This window comes from Anomalospiza imberbis, chromosome 3, assembly GCF_031753505.1.
Source record: "Anomalospiza imberbis isolate Cuckoo-Finch-1a 21T00152 chromosome 3, ASM3175350v1, whole genome shotgun sequence".
NCBI lineage: Eukaryota > Metazoa > Chordata > Aves > Passeriformes > Viduidae > Anomalospiza > Anomalospiza imberbis.
The window spans coordinates 5,305,561-5,321,604 of record NC_089683.1 but is presented as its reverse complement, the minus strand read 5'-3'; the positions used below and the strand labels follow the sequence as shown (position 1 = coordinate 5,321,604).

General features: G+C 38.3%; 1 protein-coding gene and 1 long non-coding RNA gene across 2 annotated transcripts; one reads left to right on the top strand and one right to left on the bottom strand.

Annotated features, from left to right (window-relative positions):
- Positions 1–951: 951 nt before the first annotated feature.
- On the bottom strand, positions 952–11,575 carry LOC137470170 (cysteine-rich venom protein kaouthin-2-like). The gene is made up of 8 exons (XM_068183224.1): positions 11,230–11,575; positions 8,223–8,284; positions 6,812–6,931; positions 6,237–6,324; positions 5,010–5,155; positions 4,184–4,278; positions 2,598–2,686; positions 952–1,907 (listed from the first exon to the last, which is right to left on the bottom strand). The coding sequence occupies exons 2-8, from the start codon at positions 8,280–8,282 to the stop codon at positions 1,897–1,899; spliced, it is 609 nt and encodes a 202-aa protein (XP_068039325.1). The 5' UTR covers positions 8,283–8,284; positions 11,230–11,575; the 3' UTR covers positions 952–1,896.
- On the top strand, positions 8,474–12,977 carry LOC137470171 (uncharacterized). Its single transcript, XR_010996924.1, has 3 exons — positions 8,474–9,143; positions 11,275–11,360; positions 12,922–12,977. It is a non-coding gene; the product is annotated as an uncharacterized lncRNA (long non-coding RNA).
- The last annotated feature ends 3,067 nt before the right edge of the window (positions 12,978–16,044 follow it).

The window sequence follows — 16,044 nt, the reverse complement described above, 5'->3', positions numbered from 1 at the left end:
AAATTCTTCACAGAAGGGGTTGTCAACGATTGAACAGGCTACTCAGGGAATTGTTGAAGTCACTATCCCTGGAAATGCTCAAGAAATATGCAATTCTATTTCTTAGCGACATGGTTTAGTGGTGGACCTGGCAGTGACAGGTAAATGTTTGGACTCAATGCTCTTAGAGGTCTTTTCCAGCCTTAATGATTCTCTGATTTCTTGACCCATTATTCATGGTAAAGGAGTCTTTTGTGAGTTAGGGTAATGATTCTGCCCACTTCCTTATTGATAACAACACTGGATTAACTATTGCAATATAATCATTCTTACTTGGACCTGTGCTAATTATTTAAGAGTGTAGTAAATCATGATCCAGCAGTCACACCTCTGCCCTAGCATTGCTTAATTTACTTTTAGAGTGCTGACTCCAGCTGAGAGGGCAGTGTGCCATGGAGGGCAAAAGTGGTGGAGATGAAAGAGGAAAAAAACCAACCCAAATAATAAGCACTTTGAGTTGTGAAATTGAACTTTTAACTTAATACTTGTCTTTCACACTAGAAGAAATGCCACTGGAATGAAGGAGTCAAATGTGTGATGCAATTATTCTGTGCCAAGGGCTCTGAGACTTGAAATCTTAATTATGACAGCAGCTTCCTTACTAAAAGGGGACTGGAATGTGCAACCTTTGTAAGGTGAGAAATAATATTTAACCTCATTGTTAACTGCACAGAAAAACACCTGTATCCCAAAGGTCACCGAGTGGGGATTGCAGGTTATTTATGCTAATTGTTCTCTCTGAAAGGGAGTCTGATGGAGGGTTGCTTGCCTGACTTCTGGTTTTGCTTAGGAAATCTTCTCACATAACCTGATTCTGCTCATGCTGTTAAATATTTAGGCTCCCTTCAACACCTAATGCTAATAAAGTCACAACTTTGGTGCAGTTTAGAGAATTTTATTTCATAGTAATAAGAAAGAATGAAAATTATGATGAACTGGTCAGTGAAAAAAGAGTAATTTAATGACTGATACAGCAAAAGAAGATATTAAAAAAAATGCAAACACATGTCTACTTGTTATGAAAAACAAAGTTTCCAAATGCAGGGATCTTCCCCCTTTTGACTATCTGTTATTGTGAATTAAGCCCTTTTCTCAGACAGTCCTTTTTCTTTACAAGGCAGGTTTGGTCACCTGTATTTAAATGCAATCTTACACTATAAACAGGATTCTTAATTTAAATTAACTACATTTGGTTTGGTTTTTGGGGGTATTTTTTGTGTTTTTTCACAACTGAGCATTTTACAGTAGAACATATGTCAGCAACAGATTCTAAACCATAATAGTTATACAGGAAACTGCTCTGCTCTCCTAATTTCTTTTAAGAATTACATATTTCAAGCAATCCTATTTATCTTCTGGTCCTGTTAATAATAGTTTAAATTTTCAATCAAGTTAAAAGTAGTTACATGACCAAGCACTATCCTTCTATGCCAAGAACATAATAAACATACGGAAACACAGACCTTTCAAAAATGTTTATTAGATAACATTCTGGGAAAAGAAAGATGAGAAAAGCTAATAATTAAATATATCTGGCAAACAAATAACAAATTTAAATTAAGGTTTCTACCATGCTCTAGACCATTATATAAATAGAATATGTACATCATGCTCCAGATATTTCTTGTGTGAGTCACTGCACTGAAGTCAGTCCTACTGCATATGTTGGAGAGGCAGGATGGAATCGGTGGTTGTGGAAGAATTCATTAAGGAGATGGATATCCAGAAAGGTAGAAGTTGAGCCTGTTATTTTATTTCAGTTTTGCATTGACAGGAGCAGAGCAGTGGACTTGATGAAGCTCTGGGCACATCCTGGACACTTTGCCAGGAGTGTTGGAAAAAAGCATGTTCAAACTTTCAAGGCTTGGCTGAAAACGATTTGAAACACAAAATTAATCATGAGTGGGAAGTGAAAACCCGCATCATGTCCTTTCAGAATAATTTTTCATCAACATTATTTTCTCTCTAATGTTTTCTTCTCTGTTGCTATTTACTCCCCAGCAGCATCCCAACCACTAATTTGACCACACATAGAAAATAAGTGGTGTTCTCAAGGAGATTTTTTACTTATCCATAAAGGCATTTTAAAGCTTTCTTTCTTTGTGCTACAGCCTGTCATGAGAATTTGGTTAATTCAATAACAGAAGATACAAATTAAATCTTGCATTGTGAGACTCAGCCCATATGTTTTTATTTCCTATTAGAATTCTAAAAACTCAGGTTTGCCACTTGCTCTTGTCAAGTGTTCTGCTACTTCCATTTGGTCTGCCACCATTGTTTAAAGGATGAAGAAGAAAAAAAAATGGTAAAGAAGTCCCCTCCTTCCCTAGAATTTCTTAAGTTCAAGGATGAGATTTATCTCTCCTGGACATGGAAAAGTGTTATCTCACCTAGGTAAAGCAGACAGCATAGTGAAATGTGATTTTCTGATAGTGCTTTTGGCTAATATTTCAGCAACTAATTTTTTAAAAAAATCAGTTTGCATAAACTAATTGTTTTTTGGGGTTTTTTTAAGCATCAACTTTACCCAGGTCACAATTAAAAAGCTTGGAACTTACTGCATAATCCATCCTCGCAAGCATTGGGGCAATCCCCACAGGGCTCCCCTTCCTTGTAGGGTGTCTTCAATGAACTTATTAGGTTTCCCCTGAAACATCAATGTTACCAACATCAGCTGTGAAGTCACTGCACCATATCTGAGAGGAAAACTAATCTGTAAAGATGTTTAGATTTACACTCAGTTACTTATGCAACTTACTGCTACATTTACACTCGGTCCTTGGTTATATGTCAATTTTTTCATGTGTGCTGGGTTTATTTGGAAATGCTTTGGCAGTGGGCAGAGAGGGGGAGGAATTTGCAGGGGTGGCTTTTGTGAGAGGACACCAGAGGCTGTCTCTGCTCCAGACAGGGCCAGTGCTGCCCAGCTCCAAGCAGGACCCATGTGATGGTGATTGTGGCTCTGTGATAACACATTCAAGGGAGGGTAAATCTGAGGTTCCCTGGTGCAGCCCATGGAGAAGCAGCTGTGTCCCTGCTGCCCATGGATGTCTATGGGGATGCAAAGATCCACCTGCAACCTGTGGAGGACCCACACTGGAGCAGGAGGATGCCTGAAGGAGGCTGTGATCCCATGGGTAGCCCTCACTGGATCAGGCTCCTGACTGGACTTGTGACCCTGAGGGGGACACATATTGCAGCATTCAAGTCCAAAGGAATGGAAGCATGGAAGGAATCCATGCTGGAGCAGTTTAGGAGGAACTGCAGCCTGTGGGAAGGACCCACACTGAAGTTCATGGAGGACTCCTGTGAGAAGGACTCCACAATAGCGTGGAGGAAGAGCATGGGGAGGAAGGAGTGACAGAAATGGCACATGATGAACTGACCAGAGTGCCCAGTCCCATCCCATTGTGCTGCTGAGGGGGAGGAGGCAGAGAAAATCAGGAGTCAAGCTGAGCTTGGGAAGAAGGTGGGGGCTGGTAGAAGGTGCTTTAGATTTAGTTTTACTTCTTATTATCCTAGTCTGATTTGATTAGTCACAAATGAAGTTAATTTTCCCAAACTGAGTCTCTTTTTTCCATGACAGTAAGTGGTGAGTGAACTCCCCTGATCTCATCCTGACCCGCGAACTTTTTCCCATATTATTTAATTAATCCATCCTGTTGAGAAGAAGAGTCAGAGAGGCTGGGTGATCTACTGGTGGTCAGTTAAGATAAACCCACAACAAGATACTGTGAATGTGGAAATTAATTTTAGGCACTATTTGAAATCATCCCTTTACCTTAGTATTCCTGTTAATGTTTTTTGGTATTAATTATAGTCTTCACTGTACTGTACATATTGGTATGCTTTTCTGAACCAATATTTCTAGTAGAATGTGCAAAGTATTTGTAATTAACTATTATGAAAGTTAGAATTTTTAGGCAAGTGACATTTAATCTGAAAATCAGTGTCCCTTTTATATATTTTATGCTTTTTCTTGTTTGACAACTCTTTTCATGAGTATATTTCTGTCCTTTCATATTCCTAATATAGTCTTCAAACCTGTTTCTCAGCTATTGGTGATGTGCCCTGATACAAATTTCTCTAACTCCTGACTTATTTTGGCAAGGTAATAAGTACCAAAATCAGAATCAATACATACGCGGGGCAGTACTGGCAGACATAAAAGTAACTGTACGTAGTGTTGCTGCAGAAAGCGAAACCACATCCAATTTTATAAGAATTGTGCCAAACCATCTGTAGGCATAAGAATAAGAATTATGGGAATATGAAAAATATACATTTGAAAATCATTTAAATACAATATGCATCACAAAAATGTTTGCAATGATGTTAAGTCACTTCATTTACCCTCAGTATTAAAAATATGAGCCCCATTTTATTGAAAATCTGCCTTCACCCCTATTAAACCAAAGAATATTGGGGATAGAACAATAATAATTCAAGACAAATGCTTATAAAACCTTTGATTTTGTATTTCTGTCTTCATTCAATTGAAACTGTCAATGTAGAAATCATGATGCAAAATTTCGTATCCTGTGTTTTGTGCAGTTACTGTAGAAGTTGAGGATAAGCCATTGTCCAGCTCCTCTGAGTCAAAAGAACTTTGTTGACTACAACAAACCTGTTTATATTTCCTTGCTGATACTTTAATAACCCTGGTTTTCCAGCGTCTGGGCAATTCTCAGATGCTAAACAAATAAGTTGTTGCTTCCTGAAGTCTTGAAATACCAGTATCTTTACTCCTACATACACTTAGACTATTATTTTCATTTTAATTTTGTTACTTTACCTCTTATTTTCATTCTAATTCTGTTTCTTTGAATTTTTTTCATCTTGTTTTGTTAGAATAACTCCCATGTCTCCATTATATTTATTTCCTTTAAAGATGAGAGGTAAAACTTGCTTAGCTAACATTTATTTGTTCAGCCTGAAATATAAATATATATATAAAAAAATACATCTACCTGAGTGTAATGGCCAAACATTGCACCTTTCATTTTTGCCCCATTTCCATATTCAAAATTCTTCTCCTCATTGTACCAGGCCTGAAGAACATCTGACCATGAGAACGGGACAGAGGACATGAAGAGATTTTCACCACATAGAACATCTGAAAAGAGAATGGTGCTGAGAAATGCATAGAGAATCCACGCCTGAGAAAAAAAACCCAACAAAACAAACCAGCAAACGGTGGGATGATTTCCATAGGCATTCTCATCCTAAATGGGGCAGCAGGATGTTGTTTTTTTCCATTTGAGTGACATCACCCTTTGTAAATACTGAAGGTGTCACAGCCAGTTTGCAGCATGGCCTGATTGGCTGGTGGAAGGTTGTTGGCAGACATTCTGCAGGAACACCTGCACAGGTTCATGGCTTTAATTTTGCTATTTGGAAGTTGCCAACATAAGCATTACCCAGGTCACAGCCCAGTAATCTTGGGAAAATCCTGATAATCCAAATTTTACTCCTGGCACAAAACAAAGTGTCTATACTGCCCTTATCTACTGTTTTTATTCAGGTCTAACCCCACTGCATTGGTCCTCAAATGGGATTCACCCTGGCAAAAAACAGAGGATTTGGATTTTAGGAAAAAATATTGACAGGACTGTCCACATCTTAGATATGGTGTGGGCAGAAGTCAGTCAACAGCACACTGGGCTGTTAACGTGGTACAGCTGTAAATTCAGTCTCCAGTGACTGACTGAAGTGTTAATCTGAACCTCAAAGATGGTTTTAGGTTGCAATTTGCCAGGGAATTTAAAAACTCTAAGTCTGGTCTGAGAAACTATGCTTAGCACCACCAGCCAGTTTTACATCCTTGCCTTTTGCCCCTTTCTTCCTAGACATTTCAAACCAGCACATGTAAACAGGTTTCTGCACTTAACTGGCTCTAGATCTCTAGATTTGGGTTTTTTGATGGATATTTTAGGAGAATATGCTTTATCACTAATTTAATTTTTTAATCTGCTGTAGAAATGGGATATACCCATGTAAAACTGGGATGAGAATGGCATTGAACTTTTCTTACTTGCTGGGCAGATTTCTACGTAGAAATTTCCCTTTGTCACATTGCAAAAAAAAAATCAATATGGAATTAAAATTGCATCTCATTTCTCCCCAACAAGCAAAACCCCAAAATGGCCACATCAATAACGTGTGATGTTGCTCAATTCCACTCATGCTTCACTTACTGGTTCTCCTCAGATTAGGAGGACTGTGCCTTAAAGTACATTGATTGGCCCAGTTTTGGGCATTCTCTGCGGTTGCAGGGCACCATTCCTTAACAAAAGAAGAAAATATCTATCACATACCCATGAATAACCCCTCATACATACCCCTCATAAAGGAGCAACATTTAGAAATTACATTTAAATAAGAAAATGTCAAGTGCAAAATCCTTTTCATCCTATTTTTGAGGGGAGAGGGAGGTAGGAGCAAAGTTACTGTGCACCAAGGGAATAGAAACTGTGAAGCTTGATGAAGAATGCATCAGAAAGAAAGAAATTAATTATGCTATGAATCTTTCTTGTGCTTTTAATTTTCCTTCACAAGAGACATTACTGTTGATACACCACCACATTTTCCAGTTTTTTTCTTCTACCTGCCCAGCCTTATGTTTCTCTTGGTGCTGGCTGTGCTCAATCCTTAGCAAAGGTCTGGAGAAGGAATTTGTGGCTAAATAAAATAATGTGACCCTGCATATAGTCCTGTATCTCTCATAGAGTCCACTACACATTAAAAATAGATTTACAGCACAAAAACTTACCATCTTCATCATGTTGCTGGCAGTTGGTTTTACTCCTCTCCTGAGGGCATTATGTCTGTCAACAATCAACTTTTGCTGCTCTGCTCTGTTGCTTGACAGAGCACTGAGAGCTGCAGTTTCCTAAAAAAAAAAAAAAAAGCTGTCTTTCTGATTTATTTGAATGTTACTAAATCCTGCATCCTATGTAGAAAATATTAAAATATCAAAATTTTATTATCAACCAAGGAGATAATCCCAGTGGGGGAGGAAGGACTGTGGTCCTCTTTGTCTCCTGAGTGTCTCCAACAGTGGAGCAGCATTTCAGTGGTTCCACAGTGCAGAGGTTAGCAGTAATAACACAGATTCCTGTATTGTATCTTCCAACCCTCTCTGGAGGACTCAGATATCCTGGAATGCCTCTGTGCCTGTAGACTCGTACATTTAGGCAACAGAACCAGACTAATTTACCAATATTATAATTTCCTAATGAGGTTTCGTGGAAAGAGTATCTAAATATCATCAGAATGTATGAATTGTGTTTATGATGTGTTTCTCTTCTGTCTTGTTTTAAACATCCCTATCAATGTTTTTCTTTATTGAAGCAATCAGTTGTTTAATCACTGGATCATCTCAGGCCTCTTGTGGTACTTCATCAGGACATCCCACTGAACAGGAAATGTTTATATCTCTCATGCCATAGATTTTCTTCCAATTCTGTCATAACTGATAAAATTTCACATGCTTTTCACATGTTCTCTAATTAAAAAATAGCCATGTGAGGAACTCAGCCTCCTCTTTACATCCATTCTCAACTAGTCTAGACTGCAGCATTGAGAGGAGAAATTGAAGAATTAGGGGGAAATGCAGTCAAGCCATCGGTCACATGATGCAGAAGTAGCAAACTACAGATTTCAGACTAAGTTTGGGTTGGGAAGAACCACTCTGTGTGTGCGTTCAGGGTGTTAATTTCGCTGATGGAGGGAAATCAGGGATATGGGCTGAGTGGAAGTGATTGTGAGCAAAGGGAGAGGCAATACCTCAGGACCTGCAGGATGAGAAAGGAAGGGAGGTAAGTAAATGATATCTGTAAACCTGTGTGAAATTCATGGGAAAAGTACTTGATCTTTAGGAGGTCCAGATTATTGGATTTGTGTGAGGAAACTTCTGGAAAATACAAGTAATGCTGAACCTTTAGATGTTTTTTTGTGCAAATGTAGATCCAGACAAGTGCTTTGAAACGAAGCAGACTTCAAGGATAAATGTGTCCAGATCCTATATCTATTACTTCAAGAATAAATGCTTTCCAGATCCTAAATATCTCATTAGACTCTTTCTGCATATGTTTGGTGTGCATAGGAAAAGCCATATTCAGTCAGTCTACAAGTGCCTCAGGGCCCACCCAAATTTTACAAATAAGAGATATGTATTCTACCTGTCCAGTGGATGGAGGCAGCACAGCTATGAGAGACAGGAACACCACTGGCAGAATCATCTCTGAAAAGGTGAGAATGAGGAATTAATTTTCTTTTTATGGAGCGTTCATTTCTCTGAATACAAAATACATCTTTCTCCTGTGTGTTTGCTGGCTTTTGCTCAAGTTCCTCCCTTCCTTCCTTTTCTTTCTTTCCTTTCTTTCCTTCCTTCCTTTCCTTCCTTTCCTTCCTTCCATTCTCTCTCTTCATTTCCAAATTTCTATGAATCAACTGTGTTTTACATCTCATACTTCCTGCTGTAGCCCTGATGGAATATCTCCACAGGTATTCTCAGATATTTTCCCTGCCCTTCCTGCAGGAAGGCTATTGCTCATTTTCAAACTGCAGAATGGGATGGGATGCTGCTCTCAGCCTGTTCCTGTGCCTAGGTGAATCTGAAAATTCCCCTCCTCCCCTTTGCCTGCTCCGACTGGAGTGCTTTGGTTGAAAGGGGAATTACAGACTGAGTCCATCTGATCTTTACAGTCAGGTGTAGGAGTCAAGATCCAAAAACTGTTCAAAACCTGATGACCAGCACTATGAAATCTTGCATGTGAGCTGGAGCAGAACTGGGAAAGACCTGATTCAGGAAGATTTTTTTGTTTTTATCTGTTTTAAGACAATTCTTGATTATCTTACAAGTAATAAGAAATGACAACAGAAATTAGAGCCTTCTCTAACATTGTGATTCTAGGTATTTCCTATGCAGGGCTAGGACTAGGACTTTGATGATCCTTGTGGGTCCCATCCAACTCAGGTTATTCTACAAATATCTGATTCTAATTGAAGAAGCATACACCAGACCCTGGACTCCAAGACTCCACTTGCCTGGGAGGCTCAAACACCACTCCAGCAACCAAGGAGGTCACTGCAAAGTTCAGGTGTCTGCAATCAGTCACACGAATTACATCTAGCTTGTTTCTGCTCACCTACCTCTGCCAGGCAAGCAGGTGACTAGAGTGGAATTTACTTGTTCTGGCAATTTTCCCAGCCTCCCACTCCGAGGGAATTTATGGGCATGTTACCACAGAGGTATATTATTAGCTTACCTTGTTTGGTTTTGAGGGGCTGCTGATTTTAGTTTTAAATTATTCTTGGGGAGAGGCCAGTAGGGTTTGCTGATCCTTTCATATTCAGCAAAGCCCCTTTACCTCGAGGCAACCAGTTTATATAAAACACAGAGTGCTCTGGAGAACACTGGTACTTGTGGAGAACATGTGGTTAAGAAAAACTATTATTTTCCAGGTTACAGCAAGGTTCCAGTTCTTCATCAGCCTCTTACCTTGCTCTGGGGGTGACCCACTGTGCCCAGCCTTAGGCAGGGATGCTGCTCCAGCTCTGCTAAACAACAAAGCCCATGTACTGTGACTGTGGGCAGCTGGAGCTCAGAGGCCAAAAACTGGAAAGACTGGTCACATCTGTCCAATTAAACTGTCACAGCCTTCAAAATAGGGTGGCTTATTCCAAGCACTTGTATTTGAGGGAAGATCCAGTTGATCCAGGGGAAAACATATGGATACTTAACAGAATAAGTCATTGATCTCCTTTTCTTAGTACTGCTTTATGTCCCTTACTTTTAATTTTGACATCACCTGTGCCTCCATGAAGTGCTTTAGAATCACAGAATGTTTTTCTTATTAATTTCTCTAACACGTATTTCTCAAAGTTGTTACAAAACTTTGTGCTTTGTCTCACTTAGGTGTTTAGCAACAAAAGGTTATACTCCCAATATCATGAAAAAAGATGCTTTTCACTTAATTTCCAACTAGAAAGTAAATAGTATTTCAGCTAATTTTAGCTTTACACAAGTTACAAGCAAAAATATGCCTTTTGAGTGTAAAACATCATGAGATGCAAGTAGAAAGCAACTCTTTTTGTGCATAAAACATATTAAAGGAAAAAACTCTTCACTGAAATGATGAAGCTTTCTATTTGCAAACCAACCTGAAGAAGCTAACTTAGAGACATGGGCAAAGTATTCATTCACTGTAATATCTTCGATGAATTAACTTACAATTAAATATAATTGGTAATTTAATACATGATATAAGTTTCAAAATGCCATCGGAATGCTTTTTAAGACCCAGTGGGTTTCCCACTCCAAGATATTAACATACTTTTGGCAATCCCACTGATTTCAACCAAATGCTTACAGTTTATGAGATGTAAATTTAATTGCTCTGCATTAATTTCTAGGCACCGGTCCTAAAATCAGTCTCTCTCTCCCCCTCCCCTGCTCCCCCTCAATCAAACATAAATCAGGACATGTGCCAAGTCTTACTGACTTTCCTGAAAATCCATCTGTATACCAGGATCTGCCACTGAAAGATGGTGCTTTAGCATCCCTAGTTTGTATGAGTTTGGCAAACTCATGAGAATATATTTTTCCCGTCTCTCCTTCTAAAATAAAAAATAAAAAGATGTATCCTAAATTTTTCATTTAATTGGATAACCATTACAAAAAAAAATCCCAATTATTTTTTATTATCTTTGAAAAACACCTGAAATAGAATAAAGTTTCTGTTACTGCACTTGTGCAGCATTATTGCACAATGGCTACTTAGCAGCCACTTTGCAGAAGAGGAGTCAATAAAACAGGGTGGTAATTTTCCCACTCTGAAAATAGGTGGTGTTGGAAACATGAACCAATAGAACTAACTAAGGTGAATATATATCCCATTCAATGTGTTTCACTGTCTCTCTGTCCCTTTCCCTACCTACATATAATTTACAAAGATGCTGCTCTCTTGATACAGGTGGCTTTTCTGGTATTTTTAATTACTCATCCATTTTCTCTACCTTTTTGTTTTAGATTGTGTTGCACTATTCCCTATTTTATCCTTATTTTTTACTGAATAAAATCCTCTTCTGTGACTAATTTTTCAAAAAGTCTTCTGATTATAGGTTCTATTTTAATACACAAAAAAATCACAATAATTTAAGCCAACGAATCAAGGCGAATCCTACCTTTTGTTTCCACAAAGATCAGAAGTTTCTTCTGTCCTTCATCAGGTAGTTGTGGAATTGGCTGGAATTCTTCACTGGAGGGTGATTAGCTCTCCTGTTTCCTGACAGGACAAGGTGATTCAACGTCACAAGTATTACAAAATTCATGTAGGACCAGATAGAACAGCATACTTTCAAGCTTAAATTCATTCAAAGAGGAGGTTGTTTGCTTGTCTTCCATTTTAGTTTCCTCTTACTTCTTGTACTGGAATAGATGGAATACTCTGAAATGATTTTTTGATGCATTACATCTTAAATTTGAAATTTGCAGTCAATGGGCAGGCGAGGTACAACGTATTCTGCTAATGATTGACATATCCTGTTGTAGTAACATTTGATCCTAATCTCCAGCAATGCAAATAAACTCAGCTAGCTACTGAGTTTATTATTATTATTATTATTATTTAACAATGCCTCCAAACTGACATTGTTGCAACCAAGATGAAATCTTGCCCATTGATTTTTCCACGGGAGATTAAAAAGCCTAGGGCCAAGTTCCTGTTCATGCTGTGGCTTCTTTACATCGGTCCTATAGTGTAAAAGCCAAAAGAGGAGACAAGGATGTTTCTGTAATTTATATTTTTAATCAATATTTGATAAAGATTGAAAGGTTACCATGTGCACTAACATTAAAACACGTATTTGTTTTGGCATTTCCGGGTACATGGGGTGAGATGGGATGGATGGGAACACTGCCAGATCAGAAGGGCTTTTGTGTGTGCACTGACTGCTTCTGTCCACATTCAATCTCCAGTAATTGCTGACCAGAGCAGCTGTCATTGCTTTTATATCAAATGTTGCTGTTTTTCTATTTCAATTCAGATCTCCCCTCTTCATAGTTACTCAGCTCCTCCCTGAGAACTCATGTTGTGCCTTCAGAACAGGTCTTTGCTTTTCCACACCTGGGAAAGCAGCACCTTGGCTCTGCCACATGAAATGACTATGGGGTGGTTGATGATTTGTAATTATGTGGAGAGAAACACACCGTCAGCAAGTTTGGAGCTGACATCAAACTGCGGGGAGCAGTCCATATGCTGGATAAAAAGGCTATCATTCAGAGGAATCTCAAAAAGCTGTGATTTGACAGAGAAGATCTGAAAGCAAACAATGGAGAGACACCAATTGTCACGGGAACAACTCTACAAAAATACATTAGGGGTTGGGCTTGATCATAGAATGATTTGGGTTGGAAGGGACCTTAGAGATCATTTACTTCCAAGCCTCCCACCATGGGCAGGGATGATCTGAGAGGTCTTTTCCAATGTAAATGATTCCATGAGAAGTTGCACAAGAGTCATCATGAGCAATGAACTGCACTGGATTAGCCACTGCATAGTGCAGGAACTGAAAATAGTGATTAAACCCAATTTTGAGCAATTCTGAAATGGTGTTGGGACTGCTGTGCCCAATTTTAGAGTCCCCAGTACAAGAAAGGCTTTAGCAGAGTAAGCCCAGCAAAGGGCTAATGTGTTGGAAAGGGAGAAGGCAGAGAGTTACTCTTTTACAACACAGACTTGAGGTGGAACATGGTGTTGGACTAGAGGAGCTTAAGAAATCCTGTGCAAGCAAAACTTTTCTAAGGTTGTGTGATTTTTATGTTGCTTACACTGGAGAGGAACAAAGTGAGACTCGTCTCATTCTATTTGTTGACAGATACAACAGTTCAACACATTACAGTGGGAACCTCTAATTGCTGTATGAGAAAACAATTATAACCATTGCTAATGAAAAGTTCTGTGCATGTGATCAGTGAGCAATGGATCACAGGGCAAAGACTATATCCTGTTATGTTTGTCAGTCATCCCTCTGCCTAATATACATCGAGACCTCATGAATCAGCTCCCCACTCAAGTGTAAGAGCTGCCTATAAACCTGAGAGAATGATTCAGAGCAACAACCTATCCCCCAACAACATTTCTGCAAATATTCTGTCACAACACCTCATAGGTTATTCCCATAGTTTATTTTCATGGAATCACAGAACATCTCAGGTTGGAAGGGACCACAAAAAATAATTTCTCCAGCCTGTTGAGGTCCCTCTGAACAGTAGCTCAACTACCTGCTGTAGGAGCCCTCCTTTCAAAGTTTGCATCACCTGTAAACTGGCTGCTTATGTAAACCTCACTTCTATAGCAAATCCCATCGAGTCTCAGGCATTTATAGTCATTCTTTATGCCTGGAATTGCTAATAAGAATACAATTCCTTGTCTTTAAATTTTCATGCCAGCTCCATCTCATTAGTCATAAGCTACTGTTTGCATTTTTCAGGTATGTGGAGCCCCTCTTTGTCTCCTGACATTCATCTTTCACCCCGTTTTAAGATTTGACCATGATTCCTTCCGTGCCTGGTGATGAATTTAACCTGTTAATTGGTATATCTTCAACATCTTTTGTTTTGTTATGGGAAAGTGATCAATAAACATTTGCAGTTTCGTCTGGATTTTCTTAGTTTTGATGCCTATGAAATATTTCAGTGCAGTAAGCTAGATCTTGTCTGTGGATATTGTCTTATATATAGATCAAACCTATTTTATTTTTGATTTCTCCATTTACTATTCCTATTTAACTGTATCACTCTTTTATTTTGTATACAGCCATCCAATATCTAGGAGAAAAAGCATCTGCCCATTCTTATTTATACAGTATCTTCTAGAGTTCCCAGGAAAGGGTCCTAGAGCCTATCACTGCAAGAACAAAAACCACTAATAAACTATATAAATTATTCAGATTCCTCTATCTTTAGATATCCAAATGATACATATCTAACACAATATAGGTGTCCAGATTCTCTCAATGTTCAATAGACAGAGACACTTTTCTATTTTCCTATCTTAGACTCCCATCTTAGTAAATTAACTTCTCAAAGTATTGTTCTGTTCTTGTTGGCCACATAGTGACCCTGACTAAGAATAAATGTCACAAAAGCCTCTGAAACTCCACTCTGCAGAGTTTTGTATGTGGGAGGCAGTCTCCAGATACCTATATGCTCCAGGTATTTTTCTACTTTGTGGTTGAAGAGAAAGAATTAGAAGCAGTAAAAATTAGCTTTTCTCCACTGTAGGAAGAATAATTGTTATTATAGATCAGGATTAAGCCAAATTAATTTATCAATCTAAAAGTTATTTTTAAATCTTTAAAGTGCTGGGTAACCTCCAGGTTCATCTTACTTAGAGACCAGCCTTGGGTGACATCCATGTTCACTGAATAAAGCAGAAACCTGAATTAAAGATGTCAAAACATTGGAGATATTTTACCTTCACAACACCATACTCCTTTTCTGTTCCTCAGTCCTAAATGGGTGGAGTTTCCTCATTTTCTGTCCACTACAAACTGAAAACCCAGATGCTCAGCTGGAGTTCCATTCCTGTTACACAAATGGAAAGGTCAGTAAATATATTGCTCTTAAAGACTTTCTTGGCAATTTTCCCACTGGAATTTGAGATATAATCAGCCACATTCTTTTCTCATATTCCATATGATTAAAATTTTCTCAATTATTTGAGCATATAATTCTTTTATTAGCCTGAACAAAAGTGTGGTTTTTTTCTATGTATCATCTGCATTTATCTCAGGGAGGTAATTCAGTGCAGCCTCAGGTTACATGGCTTGATAAATATTTTGAGTCCATTACAGAGATTCCAAACTATATTAATAATCCTTAAAGAAACTTAATGCCTCAGCTTTTATTTCTACCTCAGTTCTGTGTTTCCCAGGGCTTTAATTCTCCAAGTAAACTGATGGAAACACTGAAAACATTGGAAAACAGCAGCCTGAAGGCTCCATTGTGTATCTCTAGGAATAGGCAGATTGCAAAGTCAGTCACTGAGGTTTGGTACTTCCACCTAAAAATCATACTGGTTCTTCCAAGAGTCTCTCTCTTTCATCTCTAACTTCAACTGAGGGCACAAACTCCAGGCTCTTCTGTAGCTCTTCCCAGAGCTCTAAGCCAGAAGGACTCTGAAGAAGATTAATTTTATTAGTATTTTCAGATTTCTGCCATAGCAAATGCATTTAGCAAGAGTGCATTTATTTAGAAGTATTCTGTTGCAAGGATTGACTCAACCAGGCAATGACAAGAGAAATGCAGCTAAAAATGAAATTAAATTTGCATAATTTATCTGAAAGAAGTGTCTCTGTGTTTAGGGTGAGATGTTGTTTGCCACTATCTTAGCAGTATAGCAAGGCTGTGTAATATCCTTATACGATACCACACTTTTCTATGATGTCTTCTTTAGAACTTTGATACAGTTAATTCCCAGCATGCCTGCTGTTACCAATTCTGATTTTAAAATGTCAAGAAGAAAATGTTAGATGTCATGGAAGGCAAAGTCTATGATAAGTTTTTTGTGCCTGGGAAAAAAAAAAGAACAGAAGCATTCTGTGGATTTTTATAAATGTCTGATATATATTTCATACCTTTTTTTGAGCATGGATCAGTGAAGTACATCCGTGGAAAAGTTCAAAAATTCAATTTCATCATTGATTGATGCACTGAAATAGTAGAGTCCTTGTTTTTCTTCTTTCCAACATGATTTGCCAGGTTTTTAGCCTGATCAAACCCTGAGGTAATCTAAAATAAGAGTCCTTACAAGAGCAGCAGTATCTTGTGTTTGAGTAGTGATATACATTATAAAGAAAATAGAATTAAATTTAAAAAACTTACTCTGTTCAGGTATCTAAGTGGCAGAAAAGTTTGTTGCCAAGCTGTATTTCTGTTTTTCTTTATCCCTGTGTGTGTTTATTTAACTCTCCTTGACATAGAGAAGAAAATGCACT

Excerpts from the sequence above, each read along its gene's own strand:
- LOC137470170 (XM_068183224.1), bottom strand. The coding sequence starts at position 8,282 with ATGATTCTGCCAGTGGTGTTCCTGTCTCTCATAGCTGTGCTGCCTCCA. Across the intron at positions 6,932-8,222 it reads TGCCTCCATCCACTGGACAG|GAAACTGCAGCTCTCAGTGC; the intron begins GTAGAATACATA and ends TTTTTTTTTTAG. Across the intron at positions 6,325-6,811 it reads CCAGCAACATGATGAAGATG|GAATGGTGCCCTGCAACCGC; the intron begins GTAAGTTTTTGT and ends TCTTTTGTTAAG.